We start from the raw sequence: 23,261 nt of genomic DNA, 5'->3' as shown, positions 1-23,261 counted from the left end.
GTACATGCAATACAGCGTACACGTCCAGAAAGGTGGAGCGTGACTAAGAACAGAAGAAAAATTTGCAGGAACCGGTGTCAGGTAAGACTACGGAATACGAAACCTCGACCTGGTTACATAACAAATGCCTGAGAACTCTTGTAAGTTCTTATCAAGAAATTGCTGGGAAAATGGCGCACTGTATTGCGAGTCGCCCGTTTATATTGGAGGTAACTTGTGGCAGCATTTTATATTTGGTTTTACAAAAGTACGGTAACACTGACTTTTAGCCTACGTGGTCTATATTAAGCGACAGAGGAATCCCCATGAGTGACCCACATACATGTACCTCTAAATGCCAAGTTTAAAAGAAAAATCTACTGTTTCAACCATACCTACATGTACATGTACAAGGTCTAAATCAAGAGGAATCTGGTGGACATCAAGACCAACCCAGAAGCCAAGTTAGAAGTTGACATACATGTATCAAGTCCTCTGGTTATGGTAGGCAAAATCACTCTCATTGTTTTAATCATAATGACCTTGACACATGATCTGCTATTAGTATGCTTCTACCTCAGGAGACGTGAATACCAAGTTTGAAATTGACACACAAAGCCCTTCTCCACTAATGGTGGGAAAACCATATCCTCTTAACTTTTTTTCCCTTGACCACTGCCTTATGGGTTTACAATTGGTATACTTCCAGAAGACACCTAAACTAACTCACATACCAACTTGATGTTGACATATTTTAACGAAACATTGGCCTAGTGCCGGTCTAGGGCTGGTACCCGGCGAGGTGGCTCCGCGCCGCTGCGGCCAGTGCGTGTGTTGCTAGCGGTATATAAGGCAGCGCCGCTGCACGTCGCCCTCTTCTTCTGCACGTCGCTCTTTTCCTGCACGTCGCGCTCTGCATGTTGCACGTTAGTCTTGGTACACACGCGAGCTAGCTTTCACAAACTCGCACTCCTGGGTCACTTTAGAGTAATCGGCCGGACCGAGGACCCCGCGGCAACCGGAGCTACCAGACAGGTACGCAGCCGAGTTTGTGAGTGGAATAACAAGTTTTGAGTGAGTTCCATTGCATTAAAGTCTCCCGCCACCTGTATAGGAGACGCCTAGATAGGAGTGAATAAATCAGAGTGCACACATAGAGTGAGAAAGTGTGGGTGACTGCAGATTTCATGCGGTGCCTGGGGGTATATTTCTCCCAAACGGAGGTACGTCCCGGGTTTTCCCGATAACCGCTCGTCGGGAGGGCCTAATCCTGAGCGTCTGTCTGACGGCACACCACTGGCGAGTGTGAGGGTCGGCGGCACGCTACAAATTTGGTGTCAGAAGTGGGATTGGCATCGCAGAATCAGCAGTGACCGGTAGCCTGTACAGGGTGTGAGAAGGTGCAACACCTACCTAGGCGAGATGGCAGTTAGCCTTATCGATTTTGATGGCGACCTGTCGACGTACGACTTGTCAGACAGCAACTTCCAGCACAACGAGTCGGAACTTCTGAAAGCCGAAAACCAGCGCCTTCAGCAGCAAGTGAGAGAACTACTGGCAAGACTTGACACGAGTCAACGGGAACCAGACTTGTCGATTGCAACCTTGGGGCCGAAGGTTCGACCCACCCCTAAACCGAGAAGAAGATTTCTGGTAGCTGCGCCTCCGCCTACACCAGCGCCTACACAACCCTCCAATTCGACGCCTACTGCTAGCGACAACGACAGCGAGAGGTGGACACCCACCGGCAGAGAGACGTCACCATCCAGAGTGACTGAACACTGGTCAATGTACGTGAGTCAGGGTACCCAGTGCGGAGATGGCCCGTTGGAGTCACTCGGTACCGAAGAGAAAGTGAAGGCGAAGGTGGAGACGGAAAGCTGTGTGACAACAGGTAGCGGGAAACGGCCGAACATCCTGCCAGACAAATTCAACGGAAAAACTCCATGGCGAGAGTATAAGCAGCACATTGCAGCATGCAAGTTGGCCAACAGATGGACTGACAAGGAGGCGAAGGTTTTCCTAGCAGCAAGCCTGCAGGGGGAGGCTGTGAAGATTTTGGGGAACCTGGCCACCAGCGGAAAAGAAGTCACCTATAAGGAGCTGCTTGGCCTCCTTGAGAAACGGTTTGGGCCTGGGCAACTGGCGGAGAACCACCTAATGGAACTTCGCCACAGGCGTCAGAGAGAAAAGGAGACGCTGCAAGAGCTGGGGCAGTCCATACGTGATTTGTCGGCACTGGCTTATCCGGAGTTGCCAGAAGAGGGCCGTGATCGATTAGCGCGAGGGCACTTCTCCGATGCGATACGGGAGCAGGCCATCCGTGAAGGAGTATTCAGGGCCAAACCGTCGTCCTTGGATGAAGCCATCCGCACCGCCTTGAGTACAGAGGGTTTCCTCAAGATCGAGGAGCAACGTTGTGACAAGCGGACGAAGTTTGCCAGAGGGGTGGATGGAGCACCAAGCGATTCACTGCAAGCAGTTAGAAACGAGTTTGAGGAGAGATGTGGCCAACTGCAGGAGTCTTTTCAGAAGAGCGACAAGGAAGTTCGCGAATAGCTAGAGCGGATGACGAAAATGCTCGAGGCTACGCAAGGAAGGCGACAAGGAGCGCCTAGGACTACTGTCAGGCGCGAGGCAATGTCAGAAGACGTGTGCTACAGGTGCAAAGGCAAAGGCCATTTTGCACGTGATTGTCCGCAACGGGGCAAACGGGGCGCAAAGGAGTCGGGAAACGACAGCCAGCTGACTCAACGGCCCGAGGGACAGCTGGAACAGCAAAGGGGCCAGAGTACCAAGGCGAGGACAGCCTAAAGAGGCGAAATATAGAGAAAGGCGACGTGAGACCAAACAGTGACCACAAGGCACAAGCAGGGCTTTTTGTGCAGGCGAAGGTCAGGGGAGTTAATGTGAAGCTGTTGGTGGACACGGGAGCAACTGACTCCGTGTTGTCTTCAGAGTTTTACTTCCGAATACCCAAGGAGAAGCAGCCAGGGTTGGAGAGTGATGGCATAGGCGTTCGGAACGCTGACGGTAGCCGGATGGATACTCTCGGCAGGGCCTGGGTGGAAGTGCAGATTGGCAAGACGACATGTCCAGTTCGAGCTGTGTTTTGCAACACGGGAGAAGTTGAGGGGATCCTGGGGATGGATTTCCTGTTATCAACCAAGGGCTCCCTGGACTTTCGGACCTGTGAGCTGACGCTGAGCGGGGAGAAGATGAAGTGTACGGACCAACGTGGGGGAGGCCTATGTGCCCGGGTAGTTGTGGGGGAAACCACAAGGGTCCCAGCAGGCCACGAGGCGTTGGTGCCAGCCCTAGTGATGGGTGAGCAGCTCAGCAGTAAGTTTGGCCTCATAGAACCATCGGATCGGAGTGAGGTAGCAGACAAGGGCATGATCGTAGCGCGAGTTCTGGTCAACTCAGAGGAAGAGGTGCTTCCCGTGCGAGTATTCAACCCTGGGAAAAGGGAGTGCGTCGTGAAGGAGGGAACCATGGTAGGGTTCCTTACGCCTGTGGAAGGTGACGACGTCGATGGCACTGGGGGACCTTCACCTACTGAGTCGGGAACAGCTGCGTCAGTCCCGGAACACCTGAAGGAGTTGTACGACCGACGCATCCAGGAAGTGGATGGGAAGTACCATGGCAGAATAGCTGACCTCTTGAGCAGAAACCAAGACGTCTTTGCAAGGAGTGACGCCGACATTGGTCGTACGAACTTGGTTCGACATAAGATAGATACAGGTGCAGCGCGTCCTATAAAGGAGCGGCCGAGGCGATTTCCGCCAAAGCAACAGAAGGAAATCGACTGCCAAATACAGGGGATGATCAAGGAGGGAAGAATAGAGCCCACCGAGAGTCCTTGGGCATCAAATGTGGTCCTTGTGAGGAAGAAGGACGGTAGCCAGCGATTTTGCGTGGACTATCGTCGTCTCAATGCAGTGACTATCAAGGACGCCTTCCCTATACCCCGCATCGATGAGTCTCTCGATACCCTTGCAGGCAGCAGGTGGTTTTCCACATTAGACCTCGCCAGCGGGTACTGGCAGGTGGAGCTTGATGATGAAGCTAGAGAGAAGTCGGCATTTGTAATCCGAGGTTTGTACGCCTGGCGCGTCATGCCCTTCGGGCTATGCAATGCGCCATCCACCTTCGAGCGGCTGATGGAGAGAGTCCTGGCTGGCCTGCACTGGGAGACCCTGTTAGTCTATCTAGACGATGTAATCATGTTTGCGAAGACCGTCGAGGAGGAATTGAACCGCCTGGGGACAGTCTTCCAGCGCCTTCGAGCCGCGGGTCTGAAGTTGAAGCCCCGGAAATGCCACCTATTTAGGAAGAGCGTGCTATACCTTGGACACATTGTGTCAGGCGAAGGCATCGCCACAGATCCAGACAAGATTCGCGCCATCAGAGAGTGGCCAACACCCAAGACTTCGAGAGAGGTGCAGAGCTTTCTTGGGCTTGCATCTTATTATAGAAGATTCATTCTAGGGTTTGCGGACATCGCACGCCCACTACACAGTCTCACAGAGAAGTCAAGCGACTGCATTTGGAGTGACGCCTGCGAGGATGCCTTCCAGGAGCTCAAGACAAGACTACAGGAGTCGCCTATACTTGCCTACCCCGTTGCTGAAGCCGACTACATCTTGGATACTGACGCTAGTGCGTCTGGTATTGGAGCTGTCCTGTCACAGGTAATTGACGGGCAAGAGCGAGTCATCGCCTATGCGAGCAGGGTGCTAGGCAAGGCGGAGCGTAACTATTGCGTTACGAGGCGTGAGCTCCTGGCGGTGGTGGTATTCCTGAAACAGTTTCGACAATACCTGTACGGGCGTAGGGTCACGATTCGGACCGACCATGGAGCCTTGCGATGGCTTGTGAATTTTAAGGATCCTCAAGGGCAGATGGCAAGATGGTTGCAGGTGATCAGTGAGTTTGACTTCACTGTCGTGCACAGACCAGGGCGTGCTCACAGTAATGCGGATGGTCTGTCGAGGAAACCCTGCACCCAGTGTGGCCGAGAGGAGAAGATGCAAAAGGCGGACAGCCCGCCGATGGATGAACAACAGGGGACGAAGCAAACAAGTGCAGCCTCAGTGTCCCATTCAAGGGTAGTGACGGTGCAGCCGGCATTAGATGCAGAAGAGCTACGGAAGGCTCAGCTAGAAGAAGAGACATTGGGGTTGGTCATAGCTACCAAAGAGAACCCAAGTCAGAGCGACCTGGCAGGCGCCATCGGATTGTCACCTAAGGTGAGAGCATACAAGACCCACTGGGGCCAATTGGAGATGCGCGGAGGAGTTCTCCACAGGAAGTGGGAGTCCAATGATGGACGGGAGATAAGGTGGCGCACAGTACTGCCTACCAAATACCAAGAGGAAGTTGTTAGCCAACTACATGGAAGTGTCTCAGGGGGACACTTAGGTGTTAGGAAAATGCTGGCAAAGGTGAAGGTGAGGTTTTACTGGGCCGGCATGGCGGCAGATGTGCGATCCATTCTCAGAAAATGTAACGTCTGCGCCCGGAAAAAATCACCTACGAAGACTAGAAGAGCTCTGCTACAGCAGAAAATGGTTGGGGCGCCTATGGAAAGGGTTGCGCTGGACGTGTTGGGCCCTTTGCCGGTGACAGAGAGAGGCAACAAGTACATACTTGTTATAGGTGACTACCTGAGCAAGTGGACGGAGGCCTACCCAATCCCTGACCAGACAGCTACAACGGTTGCAGACAAGTTCGTCAAAGAGTTTGTCTGTCGCTTCGGTGTGCCCGAAGTCCTACATTCTGATCAAGGGCGTAGCTTCGAGTCTCAGGTCTTTTCCGAAATGTGTCGCCTACTGGGGATTGAAAAAACCCGCACAACCCCCTATAATCCAAAGAGTGATGGGATGATTGAGCGCTTCAATCGTACATTGGTCGCGATGGTCTCGATGATGTTAGAACCTCATCGGCGGCAAAGAGACTGGGACGAGAAGATTCCTTTGGCCATGTTCGCCTACCGGGCATCGCCTCAGGAGTCTACAGGCGAATCGCCCAACATGCTAATGCTTGGACGGGAAGTGCGCCTCCCAGTCGACTTGACCATCGAACAACAAAGTGACGGCCAACCAGACGAAGATGGCATAGGCACAGACTATGCGCAACAACTGAGGGAACAGCTGAGTCTTGCACATGATCGGGCACGGAAGTGTCTGAAACAAAGTGCAAGGAGGCAGAGGAACTACTACGACAGGCGGTCTGCAACCGACAAGCTGGTGGTAGGAGAATTTGCATGGTTGCACAACCCTGCAAAAAAGAAGGGCGTTTCACCTAAATTGCAGTGCCGGTGGGAAGGCCTGTATCTAATTGTACACCAGCTGTCTGAGGTCATCTTCCGGATTCAACGAAAAAAGCGAGGGAAGATGAAAGTGGTGCACCGCGACAGGTTGAAACCCTACACAGGGGAGCCCCTTGTGGCATGGATCGAAGATGGGTCAGAAGAAACCAGCACAAGTACCCTAAGCCAAAGACAACCAGAGAACAGAAGCCCTGCCCAAACGCAAACGTCAGGAAGTAATTCTAATGGGCAAAGCGAAACACCCATACGAAGGGGGCGACCCCTAAATCCAAACGCCAGCCCCTTCACCATTGCAGTGTCACCACAACCAGCTCATGCTGCTGACACACCCAACCAACACAACCCATTTCCCGGTATTCCAACCAGACGTGACGACACGGAGGGACCTGAAGTTCCTTCTGCGCCTACTGCACTGCGTCGAAATCCCCCCAGGCATCGACGAGTGCCACAGAGATACCTTTAAGCGTGCATGTTTGTGCGAGTGTGAGAGAGGGAGAAACACTCTAGAAGTAAAATGCATCCTTTGCTTTCCTCCCATGCAGGAGACGGGAGAAGTCCAGAGATAAAGACGATGGGGACCGCAGTAAGTGTCCTAAGTGCCAGGCGAGCCTTCACAAAAGGAGCCTGGAACGCCACCTTGTCACGGAACATGGGCCGCGGGTACACTACTGGTGCAGGCACTGCGCCCATAAGAATAGTCGCCGGGATAATTTGAAGGCACACTACTGTGATTGTCACCCAGATTGCATAGACGAGGTAAGGGAGATCAAGAGTGAGACCTACGAGGCCCACGAAGACAGACGTCGAAGGGATAGCACAGGGAAATCCAAGAACATGGCGGAGAAGAAACGCAAGCACGAGCAGGTGAAAGACTTGCCCAGCAGAAATCATGGCGGAAGTGTCAAGAAGCCTGGGCAGGCGAAAACTCCACCCAGCACTGTGTCTAGAGCACCAACAGATGGTGTAGAGCCGAAGCTAGGCGAGGCAATGAAGGAGGCAGGTGGGCAAACACCTGAGCGTTCGGAGGCTGCTGACGCCGAGCTAGGGGACAGAGCGCAGACGACAGTGTCCCAAAGCGAGTCTGAGAAGCCTGAGGCGAAGCATAACTTCAAGCAGGGAACTGCAGCTGGACTGTCACCGGAAAGTGGGGAGGATGTCCTCGAGCTTGCATCATCGCCTATTTTGTCGATGTTGTGGGATAGCACGCCGGAGGAATGCCGCCAGCAGGAGGGAAGCCGTTGAGCTTGGTTCGGCAGCTGCAGCGGTTAGAGAATACTGGGTCGAGGAGTAGCACTGCTGCCACACCAGAGGAGCCAAGACGACACTCAGGAGGGATGCCCCTGGGAAGGTTCTTCGCTGGACAAGTTGTGAAGATTGCCGAGACGGAGAAGAAGGAAACTTACCTTGGAGAGATGCGAACCCTGCATGATTACTCATCCCGTCACTACAGTGTCGTCGTTCTGAAGGAAGCAAGTGAGCCTAAGGAGGCGGGGGGTACATTTGAGTCGCCGCCCCCAGCGAAGATTCCCCGGATCATCCTTGATGAAGAATCCCAGACAGAGAGTGTGGGGCCGTCCATGAGCAAGGAACACCTGGAAGGTTCCCTGATTGGCAACGTGACCAAGATCACCGAGAGGAAGACCCGTACCCTGTACCACGGAGGACTTTTGGTCACCCGAGAGGAAACTAAGCGCGTTTTCGATGTTGATTTTAAGGCTGGTTTCTGAGTCAAGAAGAAACTATAAGTTGTTTTTATGTATACCCTCGGAGGTCACGAGTTTGTTAACCTAAGTTTACCTTCTTACATCGGAAAGTTGTTTAACCCAAGTGAAAAGTTGTATTCTATAGTTTAATAGTTGCGGCCATAAAAAAAACTAAACTAAGAGCAGAAGCTGTGTTGGTTGTTTAAAGGGTTTCATGTTTACAGTCATAAGAATTTATTTAAGTACGTGGAAGAAGCTTGGAACCTGTATAGGAACTTATTCAATTTGAAAAAGGAAGTTCCGTGTAAATCACATTTTCAGTTTATCGTTAGATTACCAGAAGTTAAGCGAGGACAGTAATCGCCTTGCGCCTAAAAAGGTTGTACAATGTTTTGTTGCTTATTTTGATCCCAAAGTTAAAAGTTATTTGAGTTGAGGACCTGGAACATGTTGTAAAGTTTCTAAACGACTGCACCTAGGTCACTTGGAGCCTGTTTAGGCCGCAGATTTCCAGAGCTCGTTCCTTAGAACGAAAGGACAAATCTTTAAAATGTATAAGTTTAGGCGCCTATAAGTTTAGGCGACCAATGTTTCTTTGTTTTATTTATTGTAAGTTATATGGTCAAGGGACTGACCAAACTTAAGGCAAGGCTGTGTAACGAAACATTGGCCTAGTGCCAGTCTAGGGCTGGTACCCGGCGAGGTGGCTCCGCGCCGCTGCGGCCAGTGCGTGTGTTGCTAGCGGTATATAAGGCAGCGCCGCTGCACGTCGCCCTCTTCTTCTGCACGTCGCTCTTTTCCTGCACGTCGCGCTCTGCATGTTGCACGTTAGTCTTGGTACACACGCAAGCTAGCTTTCACAAACTCGCACTCCTGGGTCACTTTAGAGTAATCGGCCGGACCGAGGACCCCGCAGCAACCGGAGCTACCAGACAGGTACGCAGCCGAGTTTGTGAGTGGAATAACAAGTTTTGAGTGAGTTCCATTGCATTAAAGTCTCCCGCCACCTGTATAGGAGACGCCTAGATAGGAGTGAATAAATCAGAGTGCACACATAGAGTGAGAAAGTGTGGGTGACTGCAGATTTCATGCGGTGCCTGGGGGTATATTTCTCCCAAACGGAGGTACGTCCCGGGTTTTCCCGATAACCGCTCGTCGGGAGGGCCTAATCCTGAGCGTCTGTCTGACGGCACACCACTGGCGAGTGTGAGGGTCGGCGGCACGCTACAATATTAAGTCTTTTCAGGTAACTGAAGGAAAACTGATGGAAAGTTAGCACCAAGTTGAGGGGACAAATACTTGACCTCCGAAAGCTTTTGGTCTCCATAACATTTATGTTCAAACGTGTGCCGTTGCCACAACTAGTGAACAAATAGTATTATGTGTGGACCTCATATTGCCTTCAAATGGGTTTTGTACAGTGTTCTCTAAATTGTCAAACAAAAGAAGGTCTGCCCCTCCTACACACGCCTATCCACCCAGATGGACAAGGAAGACAAAGTATCCCTGCCGGCAATTAAAGAATACAGAAGGAAAAAATGTGGGCCACCCATGCCCTAGGGAATTTTAATTGTTACACTGCACACATGTACATGTCATTAATACATGTATACATGTAAATCTCATATAACTGTATCTACAATGAAATGTACCAAGCAGAGGAACCGGGAGCTGCTGTCTCACCTCGTCTTCAAATTTCCAATGTCAAGACATTTCAAATGCCCTGGGATTGTGTCATCATCATTACAGAATGTGTGAAAACAAATTCATATCACCACTGTAAACCTTTACCTGAATTTATCACAGCCTAGTCCTCCCAAATATTCCAGCCATATCTGGTAGTCCACTTGGGTAGAACCCATGTCGTGAACCTGGTCTGGTTGGCCAAGTATTGTACCACACTGCAAATTCCAAATGATATGTAAATCTGTTAATTTTCCTTGTGTGGACCAACAATTTTACAAATTTGCCCTCCAACATGTATTTTCAATTTTGAAACTTAACAAATGAAAACAAAACTAAACCCCAAAACACACACACACACACACAAGTGTGTAAACGCCTTCAATCATGGACTCCCTATTGTTCCTCTTTTGTTCATACTTAAACTTTTTCAGAAGACCTCCCATATGTTTTGTACACATTTTCCCACCGTGGAATCTTTGGCAACCGTGGACCCTATTGTCCCCTATTGTTATAGGTCCATGATTTGAATGTGTATACAAACTCACACACACACACACACACAAAAACCCAAAACAGACAAAAAAGCATCCAGACTGGCATTTTTCAGCAAATATTGTCCCCTGATTATGCTGACATATAAAAAAAAAAAACTTTCTGGAACACAGTTAATCGTCTGAAAAAGATCATTCAGCTGCAGCAGGTGTCAGTAATCTTCTTGTTGCGCAAAAAAAAGAAGAAAATGTTAAGACACATTAATCAAAGAGTACAACATGAATGTTGACAAAATAATCTCCAGAGTATTCCACGATAGGGATCACCCCCTAGAAAGTGTAGATGTGTTATTGATTTTGGCCACAGGTCATATATGTGAGTAGAATCCTCTTCAGTGCCGTCTGTAGTGATTGTACCCTGATGACATTCTAATAAATATGTATATTTAAACCAGTCAAGAGTGTCCATCGAATGCAGCTACCCATCCACCGCCCATGATTTGGCAGTCTTGCATGCAGTGCCAACCAGTGAGGTCGTCTCATACTTCTATCTATGTGACCGCCGTTGCAAGGCTCACTTTAATGCTGTACTACACTAGTACTGCTGTACCATCGGCTGTACTAGTTGTCCACACAACAGAGCACAGCATGGCTTCACCGCCTCGGCTGAAAGTTTGTTTAGGATTGCAGTAGATTACATGTATCTTTCTTTTACGTACCTTTATGATAGTAGTGGGGAGCATGGCCCACAGAATTTAATTCACCCATGGTTTGGGTGAATGGGGATGATGGAAGACTGATGAATCTCAAGGGATTCTTCAGAGTAACGGGTAATGATAACAATTTATTAGTTAAATTTTTTTTAAGTTACAAAATGTTTCACATGAACTGGGACAAGTAAGTGATGGGGAGGTCCAAGTCTTGAACCACTTCCTGCCGAGGATTCGTGTACTGGACACGTATGCTTTATATGCCTAGCTGGGGTCTCCGGAATGGGACAAAGGGAACAGGGCCTTGTAACAAAAGACCGTACTCGGAACAAAAGACCAGGCTGCTGGGCATTACTGACATTTTTTTCACTCTCAATAGTGGAGATAATCCAGCCTTGTTTTGAAACACTATACCACACTTTGGGGCATTTAGAGTGAGTGGATTACCACCGGGGACAAAAGCACTCCACCACTGCAGGGATGAGCAACACAGCACCGCTGCACGCTAATCTGGTCCCTATTGAAAAGAAGTCAGCAGTGCACTGTGCCAGGTTCGTGAAGAAAAGAAAGTTATATAACCCCGCACAATCTGGGCTCCTTTTACAAGGCTGCAGGCCTAGCTGAAATACTCGGGCATTAGTAGATTTTGTCTGTCAGGCTAGAGTGGCTACCAGACAGCCCCTCAAGTGGGTGTAAGTGTCCAGTAAATGAAGATAGGAATTTCTAAAGAATCAACATTAATAACTGCAACCGGTGTGAAGTGGTTAATACAATACTTAGAGTCAAGTAACTTGTTTTGCTTAACAAGCAATATCATTTTTTTTATGCTAATGTGGATGCTTTAAAAATCCTATAATGTAGATTTTTAAGTTGGGTTAATGGAGAGCTACTAGGCATGCAAATTAGGGCTTATTATTTCTGTACCAACTTTTACAATTGGCAATTTTTATCTATTAAAATACGAGAGACAGCATTAGTATTACATAAGAAAAGTCTTTACCAGGCAAACATGGAGTCAAATATAAAGCTAACCTGTATCTGTAACAAATTCTGCAGAAAGGGTCAGCGATGTGAGGCATAAAAAAAATTAAAAACGCAGTATCGGTAAAACATACTTTCTTACTATATTTCATATTCACTTTTTGGAACAAATATACATGTACCTCAAATCATCAGTGTTTTCACAAAGTAGGTGGCAAATCCATGCACAGTGCACGAAAACACAGTTTTGAGTAAATTGCGTTTGAAATTGGTCACTTTTTAAATTTGCAATTTTGCACATTTATCAGCTTAAAATCTCTAATGTGCTCACTTTACACAAAAGTCAAAATGTTAAATGATCAGTTTAGACATATATTTTGAACTTTTAACATTTAATTTAAGAACTATAGTCCACAAAAGCTATTCATTTGTTTGTGAAAATGCGAAATCCAGAGGTCAATGGATTTGCCACTTTTATACAGCAGATTCACCACTTTCAAGATGAGGTGAATAATCTTGTGTGCTGTGAAAGAGTGTTCAGATATAGAATAACCTTTAGGTGGTACAAAAAGGAAATGATGATTTCACCATGGTACTGTCTAGGGGATATCATCTGTCTCCAGACTCATTTTGGAATATCTTCAGATGGTGTTTTTGTAAGTTTAAAAAAAAAATACATGTGTGTCTTGTTTGATATGTTTCATCTAGGAAAACCTACATTATTTGATTATTAAAATGATATAACTTTAGGTAAATTGGGCCTAACTTACCAGGCCCAAATCCTGGTAAGATGCATGCTCACATACCTCTCCTTTCACTGCTGCTTCTCATTAGGTAGGTTGGGCCGAATCTTGGTCCAATATTATGATGGCAACATTGAATGGCGGAGGGGGGGTCTTTTCACCGCGCTTCCGACAAGGTGTTCCAACTATTTTGTCCAGAATTGTTTCTTAGTGGAAAGTGGGTGTCATAAGTGTGGGTCTGTGTTACCTGGGGTGGGGGCACTGCCATGTGATGCTGCAATAAATATTGACTATTTTTGGCAAGGTTTAGTAGTATGTGCTGTCAAAAGCATAATAACCCCCAAAAGGACAAGTATATGTAAATACATAGTTATTACATATTTAGTAATACAACAGCTATGGGTTATGACCACCCATCGGTACAGGATTTGTTTCAGTGGAAGGGTTCATAGTAAATTGGCGAGGATGGGATACCTGCTCGCAGGTATCAGCAGCACGAGTTAAGTTGGCCATTGAAAATGGGATAAGTTGGGGGCATCATGAACGGTGCACTATACAATTTCAACTAACATCTCTCTCAAATGAAGTTTTTTTATTCGCTCTGAAGGGCTATATGGTTACATGAGGAGTACACAATTCTGTCTGAGCTCTTTTCACTTTCTGGTTGGGTTTCAGATGAAACATTCCAACAGTGAACCATGAAAAGGAAAAAGGATGTGAGTGACTCTCCTCTTTTTGGTTGAGGTGGTGTACCATTGCAGTTGTTATTGTGCTTACACACGTGCGGTGCAGCATTTTTTAAGAGCGGGGTGTACGTTCTCCCAATAGGAATAGGTGGACTTTTAAGAGACAATCCTGGACAAATCTCATTGGAACATGCCTCCCCCCTCACCCCGTCAATGTTGCTTCTCATTGGGTTGGTTGGGCCGCTTCTCACAAGTTGTTCCAACTATTTTGTCCAGGATTGTAGGCTTTTTCTTCATCTAAATTAAGGCTAGGCATAGCTTGGAAACCCCAGCTCCGAGGTTCATGGCATGCCATTAACCGCAGAGCTGTGTTTTCCCAGCCAGTATAATCTTGGCCGTTTGTGGCTTATTCATGACATTGAGAGATTTGTTTTTTATACTAAATAAATTTCCCCATGCCATCCATAGGCCTACATAGAATTCTAGTCTGGACTTGCACCTACATGTAACTCTAAGAACAAAGCCTTAGGTTGTATATATGGTTCATGACATCTGGTGATTTGCCAGTATATTTTCCAACTATCATGAACTATGGGGATGAGTTTTCCAAGTTGGTCACACACTAGCATGCTTAGGAATAACGGTAGACCTACTACTACAGGCACAGTGTTGTGTCTTGGGCAGTGGACAAATGCAACTTTATGCGTTCACGTGGGAGCTTTCGCAAGGCAAACCTAGCCTAGGCTAGCTAAGAGCAAAGTTGAACGACTTGAAAATGTGGTGTCACTTCCTTCTTTGCATATTAAAAAGGAATGGCTTGGATCAGAGAGTGGAAAACACTTCATACTAATAATGTCTCCTCTAAATATGAAGAGCACTGCTATTACAAATTACATACATGTCCTGTTATAACAGGGAAATTTTAAAGGATCTTGATTTAAATTCTCTATTTTTGTAGAGTAATTTTCCATTCCTTTCATAGCAAAGTAGTTTTGGCTAGTCTGAGCAACCTGCAAGAAAAAGAAATAGTTGATTGTATTTGTTTAATGTTACTAGTATGCCAATTTCAAGTAGTAGAAGCTTAGTAACGACCGAAATTTGCGACTGATGATTTCATGCATGTTAATAAAACTTCTCATCACAGTTCGTTGCTATTTTCCTGTAAATATTTTCCTGTAAATATAAGGTTACATAATCAACTTTTTCAAAGCTTTCTAAATGTGACACAGGGGAAAGTCAAGGCCATTGACGCATGGTCTGGTTTCTTTCCAAATCTTTAATGGTGCAGAAAGCTAAAACCAAAACAAGAAAAACCCTGAAACGAGAAACAAAATAATGCAAGATAAGTACTAAACCAATGGATGTACCATTCTAGCAAAGAACAATCAAACACATATTAAAGTTATAAAAAAATCTGCAGTTCCTTTAAACACAACATGATGCACTAGGCTCGGACGCACAGGGCACGTATATGCTTTTACCTGCACTCCAGTAATAAGCAACAAAAACAAATCACACGGTGACTGGCACACCAGTCTATCCAGCCTACATGCACTGCCACTAAGTCTTCCCACAGTGCTTAACTAAGCAGGAACAATGGGCTTCCTAGTAAGGGGCAATAAACAGTGGTGGCTGACTTCCTCCTTGCTGCACTAAAGGATAGCAAGACTATTTACACATCATTGAATATGCAGCAACTTGAGGATTAAAGACTTCCTGTGCCATGTGCCACATGGGCAGTGTGCCTTACACATGCACCAAATGGATAACTTCAAGAAATCACTTACCCGCAATGGTATAGTCAAAATACGTAAAGGAAGAAAGAAATCATTATAAAAAAGAAAAGAAAACCGATCCTGCCACTCTAAAAATGGCTCTAACTTTGCCTCTCGTGGATTTCAGTAAATTATTTAAAAAGTGATTCAAAAGTAAAATGTAAAAATAGAAAATGCAACAAACAGAGCTCACATAAATGTTACACAAAATGCCATCTTAAAAGCACTCATGTTCACTATTGATCTTCAATGCCTTAAAATACAACAAAGACATTCCTGGCTGTCCCCAGATCGCTGAAAACTATCAAAGAACTAGATAATTTAAGTTAAGGCAGCCAGGGAGTTTCTAACTAAACTTAAAGAAAAGTCAATCGAGCTAAGGAAAATAATAAAACTTTCAGTTAAGTTAAAGACACTAATTATACAGTATAAGATGGACACTAAATACACAATAAGAATATAAGAAAGTACACTTACCCCAGTCAAACTTGGATAGAATACAAAAGATGAACTGGACTAAATTGCGGGGACAGGCATCATGGCACTTGTTGGCTATGTGGCAGCTAAAGGATGACTCTGGACGGTGCTTACTGGCTGAAGACTCAGTGTGTTATGAGACAAAGGGCAATATACTACAAAGGTGCCAAGAGGGGGTCACTAAATGAACTTGCAAGTAACCAGAAGGGGTCTCTAAATGAACTCACACTGAATGGTTGACTGAGCACAGCCAACTGAGGGTGCTATACAAATAACATACAAAAGTGACCTGTCACATTCTCCCCTGCTTAAAGGTTGGCGCCTCGACAACCTCCAGTAATGGAACAAAAAAACAATACAAGAAGACTAAGAGTCCATGCTATTTACAAAAAAAGTCACTTCGGTTGGATTCCAGCCAACATCTGCACTAGCAACAGCTGAGTCCTGCTGATGTCTGCAAGTACTCGCGGGTCTGCGGTAGGTGCCACGGGCATCTCCGACTGGATGGCGGATTTGGGCAGGTGGTGCAAATTGGAATGGCTCCCTGCTCCAGTGCGACTCGAGCGACGTACCTCGACCATCGGTTCAGCGGGGGCATCTTCACTAGGAGTAGTCCCTTGTGGAGCATCAGGTATTTGGGCTGGTCTCGAGGCTGGGTGAAGGTGCTCCCCTGCTTTGTGTGAAGCAGAAGGTTGCGCTTCGGGTCCTGTAGTGAATGAAGTTCCCAGGGCCTCCTCTGGTGGGACATCTTCCGATGGGTTCTCCTCTGGCGGCTCACCTTTGGGCAGCTCATGCTGTGGTGGCGCATCCTCTGGTGGCTCATCCTCCAGCAGTGCGTCCCCTGGTAGCTCGTCCTCTGGCAGCTCGTCCTCTGGTGGCGCATCTTCCTCTGGCGGTGTATCCTGTTGGGGAATTGCTGCTTCCCGCTGCTGCTCCCCTGCTTTTTGTAAAGCAGTGGGTTCCCTTGTAGTTGCCTCCGTAGGTTGCAACATCTGCACCCTCTGTCGATGGGCCACCAGAAGAAGGTCATCGTCGTCTTCATCAGACAGCACAGTAGCATTTGGTGCACTATTGTTTGGTGGGCGATGTCCGGCATCTGGTGTTCTGGGTTGTACCAACATTCGACCATCCAGCAGGTCCCTCCTGTTGACAGTCTTCTGGTCGCCGGTCCCATCAAGTGGAGTCACCACATAGACATGTCCTGTAGGATTGGGCCTGCTGATAACCTTGAATGGCCTGTCTGCCCAGAAGTCCTGAATCTTGTTCTGTCCAAGGACTCGATTGCGGAGGAAGACTCTTGCTCCAATGGGCAAGCCCTCGTCTTTGGCACTGTTGTTGTGGCGATTCATCCTCCTCAGGGCCTCCTTCTCGGTCTTCCCTGATGCCATCTCGTAAGCTTGCATCATCCTGTTGTGATCGTCTTCTACCCAGTCGTCTACTGTTGCATCCTTATTTCCCTGCTGATTGTCAGCACCAAGGAGGTAGTCGATCGGCAATCGAGGTTCACGCCCAAAGAACAGATAGTAAGGAGAGTATCCAGTTGATGAGTGGGGGGTTGCATTGTAGATGTAGACTAGCGCTGGTAGGTGCTCTGGCCATCGCCTCTTCTGAGTCGGAGGGAGTGTGCGAAGTCAGTCGTGCATTGTGCGATTAAAACGCTCGCACTGTTCATTCCCCTCCGGATGGTATGGAGTTGTTCGTGTCTTGGTGATCCCATACATCTGCCAGAGCTCCTTGATGACTTTCCCCTCAAAATTTCTTCCTTGGTCGCTGTGGAGTTGGCGGGGCACCCCGAAACGAACGAACCAGTTCTTCACCAGACACTGAGCAACCGTTCTTGCCTTCTGGTCCTTGCATGGGACAGCCTGTGTGAACTTCGTGAAGACGTCCGTGAGGACTAATACATTCTCCACGTTGTTCAAGCCTGGCTCCAAGACGGTGAAGTCTATAGCAAGGATCTCAAGTGGCCGTCTCGCAATCAGTGAACCCATCGTTGGATGTAGTTTCTTTCCGGCCTTGGCAAGAATACACCTCTGGAAAGTTCTTGCAGTGCTCCTCAACATCATTGATCATTCCTGGCCAAAAACACCTACTACGGACAAGTGCAAGTGTCCTTTCCACTCCTTGATGCCCAGCCTGGTCATGGACTGCTTCTAGAACTCTCTTTCTTAGGACTAGAGGAAGTAGAAGCTGGAGTACATCACCGGAAGCTCCCTTGCTCCTTTTGTACAGGACATTATCTCTGGCCTCCAGCTGGTCCCAAAACTTCAGTAGCTTCCGGGTTGACTTCTCCTCTCTCATCCGTTGGCTAACATGTGGCCGCTGTCCTTTCTCCCAATATGTCCAGAGTGGACCGATCTGCTTGTCATTTCTCTGGAGGACGTACAGGTCTTCTGAGGAAATGGATGGCAATGTGGAAATCGAAGCAGGTGCTGCCTCTTCTCCAGCATCAGGCAGGGTACTTCTCATGTGTGACAGTGTCCTCGGCGGGATGGAGGTAGTTGCCTGAGAGGAGGAAACGGCCTCTCTGGCAGACATCTCTTCAAGTTGTGCATCACCAGATTCACCACCGTTGGTCGTCTTTCTGCTAAGGGCATCAGCGTTCCCGTTGCTCCTTCCGGATCTGTACTTGATTGTGAACTGGAACAGCTCCAGTTCAGCAGCCCACCTGGTTTCCGTCGCTCCAAGCTTGGTGTTCGTCTTGAGATAACTGAGGGGGTTGTTATCAGTGTAGACAACAAAATTCGCCCCAAGAAGAAGATCTCGGAACTTATCAGTGATAGCCCACCGCAGAGCAAGCAACTCCAGCTTCATGCTGCTGTAGTTCTGCATGTTCCGCTCATTCTCCCTAAGGCCTCTGCTGGCATATCCGATGACTACCAGGCCCCGCTCTTGCTGCTGAGACAGTACTGCGCCGAGACCTTGATAACTGGCGTCAACTTCCAGAATGAAGGGACGAGTGAAGTCAGGGTAGCCAAGAAGGGGCGCCGTAGTCAGGAGGGACTTCAAGGCATCGAAGGACTTGTCGCAAGATTCATCCCATGCTTCTGTAATCGACCTTGACTGGCTGACCTTCTTGCACCGCCTCTTCCCAGATCCTCCAAGGAGTGCATGAAGTGGGTTAGCGACTTGGGCAAACCCTGGTACAAATCGGCGATAATAGCCAGCAAGGCCGAGGAACCCTCGAAGCTCACGCTCAGTAACAGGCTTCTTCCAGTCTGCAACAGCTCTGATCTTCTCAGGGTCTGGAGATATCCCTCCGTCAGAAATCAAATGGCCCAAGTACCTCAGCTTCTCTGTGAACAGGTTGCATTTCTCTGGCTTGACTTTCAAACCGAACTCGTTGAGGCGGAGAAGCACCTGTTGTAGTCCCTCCAGTGTCTCTTCAAATGTACAGCCGAAGACTAGTATGTCATCGAGGTACACGATGAGAGACTGAAAGTTCTTGTCGCCAAATGCCTTGTCCATCAACTGCATGAATGTGGCCGGTGCATTGCAGAGGCCGAAGGGCATACGAGTAAATTCCGCCGGTCCCCGGTCCCAACACGGAAAGCCGTCTTCTCGACATCTTCTGCTGCAACCGGAATTTGATGAAATCCGTGGGCCAGATCAAGACTACAGAAGAACTTTGCCCCTCCAAGAACATCAAGCGCCTCATCAATACGGGGAAGGGGATATGCGTCTTTGCGTGTCTTAGCATTTAGGGCTCTATAGTCCACACACAGCCGGAGCTTCCCATCACGCTTCCTCACAAGTACAACTGGAGAAGCATAAGGGCTCGACGACTCTCTGATAATACCCCTGTCAAGAGACTTCTGCAAGTAGTCGCGAACTTCCGCCCACTGGTGAGGTGGTATCCGCCGGTGAGGTGTGCGAACAGGCAAATCGTCAGTTGTGGTGATTGTGTGGGATATTTTGTTGCAATACCTGATGTCGTCCTCATCTCTACTGAATATGCTGACGTGGCTGGCAATTAACTGGCGGAGTTTGCTTTGCTGGTCTCTGGTGATCCCTGTGCCGATCTTCATCCTTGACATCAGCTGCTGAACCCCATCAGAATGATGAGCCACTTCTCCATTGCCTACTTACATCTCCTCCCAAGTTGCTTCTGGCAATCCACTGCGGCACTCGGTGAATACACTACTCAGTGTGGCCAGCGGAGTCCTTGGCTGCAGGTACAGGTCGTCTTGCGTGAAGTTGGCAACTTGCACTGGAACTTTGCCGCTACTGTCGATGGAGACTAGAGTTGGAGGTACAGCCAGACCATTCGGAAGGTGAGTGACATCTGCCTCGAACTGCTCAACCATCGCCTCGTAGACCTGGTTTCTTGCGGCTGGTCTCATTGAACATTCCACCGTGAGAAGAGAGTTCGCAGGGATGAGGATTGGCTTCAAACCAACTGTATGGACTTTTCCCGTAAAGTCTGGCAAAAGGGAGACCCCACTTCTCACTTCCTCGTATAAGGCAAGGACATGAGCCCATTCTCGTCCCTCACTCCCAGCGTGCAGTGCCTCCAGGTAGTTTGCACCATCATCAACTTGGCGTAGTGTGTCCCGAATGTCCCTGTATATATTGGACCCGATGACTCCTGGCACTTTCTTCTTTCTGTCCGCAATTGATGTACTAGTGGGGTCCTTCACTATCAGGAAATCCATGTTGGGGAACACATGGCCTAATGCGGAGAGTGACAGCTCTGCATAACCAACATAGGGGATGGCCAGACCTTGCGCTCCAGAGAGGCTGATGAAGGCAGTCACGTCTACTAACTCTGTCTCCGAGAAGTGATCTCTGAAGAAGGACTCAGTAATCGTCGAGACTTGCGCTCCCGTGTCAAGTAGACAGCGCACCTCCGTGGCACCAAGTTGAACAACCGCTTTTGGACATTGCCCATTGCTTTCCTGTAGATTGAGCCACTGGTTTTTCCTTTCTGGGCCTGCTGTATGGCTCTAAATGACAGGCCTTTCTAGTTTAACTGCTGGGGGCTGAACTGCTGGGCAGCGGACTGCTGGGGACCAAACATCTGTGCAGCAGGCTGCTGGGGGTTTATCTGCGGCATCTGGGGCTGTTGGGGGTTTATCTGTGGCATCTGGGGCTGCTGGGCGATGAATTGCTGTGCCAGGGGTGCTGAGCAGCCAATGACTGCATGTCCTGTGCGGCAACTTGAGGATTAAAGACTTCCTGTGCCATGTGCCACATGGGCAGTGTGCCTTACACATGCACCAAATGGATAACTTCAAGAAATCACTAAACCGCAATGGTATAGTCAAAATACGTAAAGGAAGAAAGAAATCATTATAAAAAAGAAAAGAAAACTGATCCTCCCACTCTCAAAATGGCTCTAACTTTGCCTCTCGTGGATTTCAGTAAATTATTTAAAAAGTGATTCAAAAGTAAAATGTAAAAATAGAAAATGCAACAAACAGAGCTCACATAAATGTTACACAAAATGCCATCTTAAAAGCACTCATGTTCACTATTGATCTTCAATGCCTTAAAATACAACAAAGACGTTCCTGGCTGTCCCCAGATCGCTGAAAACTATCAAAGAACTAGATAATTTAAGTTAAGGCAGCCAGGGAGTTTCTAACTAAACTTAAAGAAAAGTCAATCGAGCTAAGGAAAATAATAAAACTTTCAGTTAAGTTAAAGACACTAATTATACAGTATAAGATGGACACTAAATACACAATAAGAATATAAGAAAGTACACTTACCCCAGTCAAACTTGGATAGAATACATGGCACTTGTTGGCTATGTGGCAGCTAAAGGATGACTCTGGACGGTGCTTACTGGCTGAAGACTCAGTGTGTTATGAGACAAAGGGCAATATACTACAAAGGTGCCTAGAGGGGGTCACTAAATGAACTTGCAAGTGCCCAGAGGGGGTCTCTAAATGAACTCACACTGAATGGTTGACTGAGCACAACCAACTGAGGGCGCTATACAAATAACATACAAAAGTGACCTGTCACATAAAGATAAATTTCTGTAGTAAAATACCCAGAGTCTTGAAAATAAAACTGTAGTTAAATTGGCAGAATTGTTGAACCATCACAGGCAAGTTCCATGAGAGTATTGTGACGAAACAGGGGTAGGCATGAATGCCAGTGTAAGTCATGAATTATTAAGCATTGCGTTGACCAATCAGCGTTGCGTAGAGCACTAGGTCTGGGCACTTGCGGCATGCTTAGAGCGGGCACAATCAGTTGGAGTTTCGCTGCTGGGTCGCAGAGTGGCAGGATCGTGGGGGACGCTGTCTACCGTTCTGTGCTGTGAGTGTGCGAGGTATACGGTGGACGCTGCACCAGGGGCGCTCCGTGTAGTGACTGTAACTGGTAGGTGTAGTAGCGAACCGTATTGGGTCTAGATTACTTTAGTGATAGAGCTGAGTGTCGTGAACCTAGGCTGGGAGCTAGTGGTCTTTGCTGTTGGATCGTTAGATCGACCCTGTTTTGCATGACACTCTATGTTATTTGTGTGAGGGCTATCACTATTTAGTGAGGTAATCCTTGGGTTGTAGACTAGCTGTGTTTAAGTTAGTTGGGTGGTTAGTTAACCACGTGAGGCATATTGTATTGCCTTGTGAGGTGTATTGGGTACATAAACCTTGTGTGATTTATATACCTTATTGATTTTTATTGCAATAATTCAAATACTAGATTATTGTCCTTGGAAATCCTGTGTCACTGTGAGGTTTATTTAGGTTTCCCTGTGTTTCATTACTGTATTGCCAGATAAATCCAGTCTTTCCTAATTGGTGGTAAACTTCCACCCAACGAACTGCTCCTAGGCTTAGTCCGCCGTTCGTTAACTGATATCCCCCCTTGTGTCAGGGTAGCTACTCATCCTTGCTCAAGGTTAATAAATATATTTGTGGGGTTGGGCCAGATCAATTCCATCCCCGATCCGGCCGGTAACTGGGTCCACCACAAGAGGTGTCAGTTGCATTCGCCACAGTATTCATTTGTCATCCAATGAATGCATTTATGAATGCAGGATTTAGCTGGCTCCACAGCTCAACATCGAGTAGTTTTGGGGCATCAAGGTGTCAAAGCTAATTTGAATTTCACAAGACTGCAAAGAATATATGTGTCGGTCTTTCAACATTAACGAGCACTACTGTTCCAAAGTCTTGAGCATGCACAAGTACAAAAATGCAGTTTAGTACTCAAACCAGGGGTCACATACATTAAATAATTTTTTATTTCATTGCCAGTTTGTCTTTCAGATGAACCAATAATCATGTCAGTCTTTGGTTTGTTTAAATTTTATTCTTTTCAATTCCATACAGACTTGTCTAAATAAACACTGTTGAGATACTGTAAAATGGAGATCTATTGTGACCTAGAATTGCAACTCAAGCCAAAGACAACCTGAAAGTATTTCTGGTATTTGTAAAGAGCCAATTCTGAAGTACAAGTAATGGATTAATGCCAGAGGAAATCTTGTTTCAGGTGCAGGGTTAAATTATTTGATGGAAAACAAGAAACAATTCACCACTGCACTCACTGCAGACGATTCATTGCTGGGTGTTTTACATTTTGTAGTGTGCCTGGAAGAAGGATGTAAGCGCTTACACTCTTTTGCCAGGAAGCATGATCACTGCAAAAAACTTTTTTCAGCAAAAAGATGCACATGTATACAAGTGTTTTATTTTAAAGAAATATAAAGATTTCTTTGCAAAAATAACAAAAA

General features: G+C 47.3%; 1 protein-coding gene across 6 annotated transcripts in view; it reads right to left on the bottom strand.

The window, feature by feature from the left end:
- LOC147798573 (uncharacterized) overlaps positions 1-23,261 on the bottom strand; it is a 143,997-nt gene that overhangs the window by 66,894 nt on the left and 53,842 nt on the right. For 4 of the 6 annotated variants that reach the window (XM_087138939.1, XM_087138940.1, XM_087138942.1 and 1 more), the window contains one exon: positions 9,808-9,917. In XM_087138939.1, the coding sequence (XP_086995065.1) occupies positions 9,808-9,917 (110 nt within the window). Of the gene's footprint in view, positions 1-9,807; positions 9,918-15,565; positions 15,591-15,627; positions 15,891-21,279; positions 22,012-23,261 lie in introns of those variants that run through there. The other 2 variants (XM_087138943.1, XM_087138944.1) reach the window with 2 other exon arrangements.

The sequence above is a fragment of the Acanthaster planci genome, linkage group LG07 (assembly GCF_054643075.1).
Source record: "Acanthaster planci isolate LZ-2023a linkage group LG07, COTS_SCS, whole genome shotgun sequence".
Lineage (NCBI taxonomy): Eukaryota > Metazoa > Echinodermata > Asteroidea > Valvatida > Acanthasteridae > Acanthaster > Acanthaster planci.
This window is presented reverse-complemented; position numbering and strand designations above follow the sequence as displayed.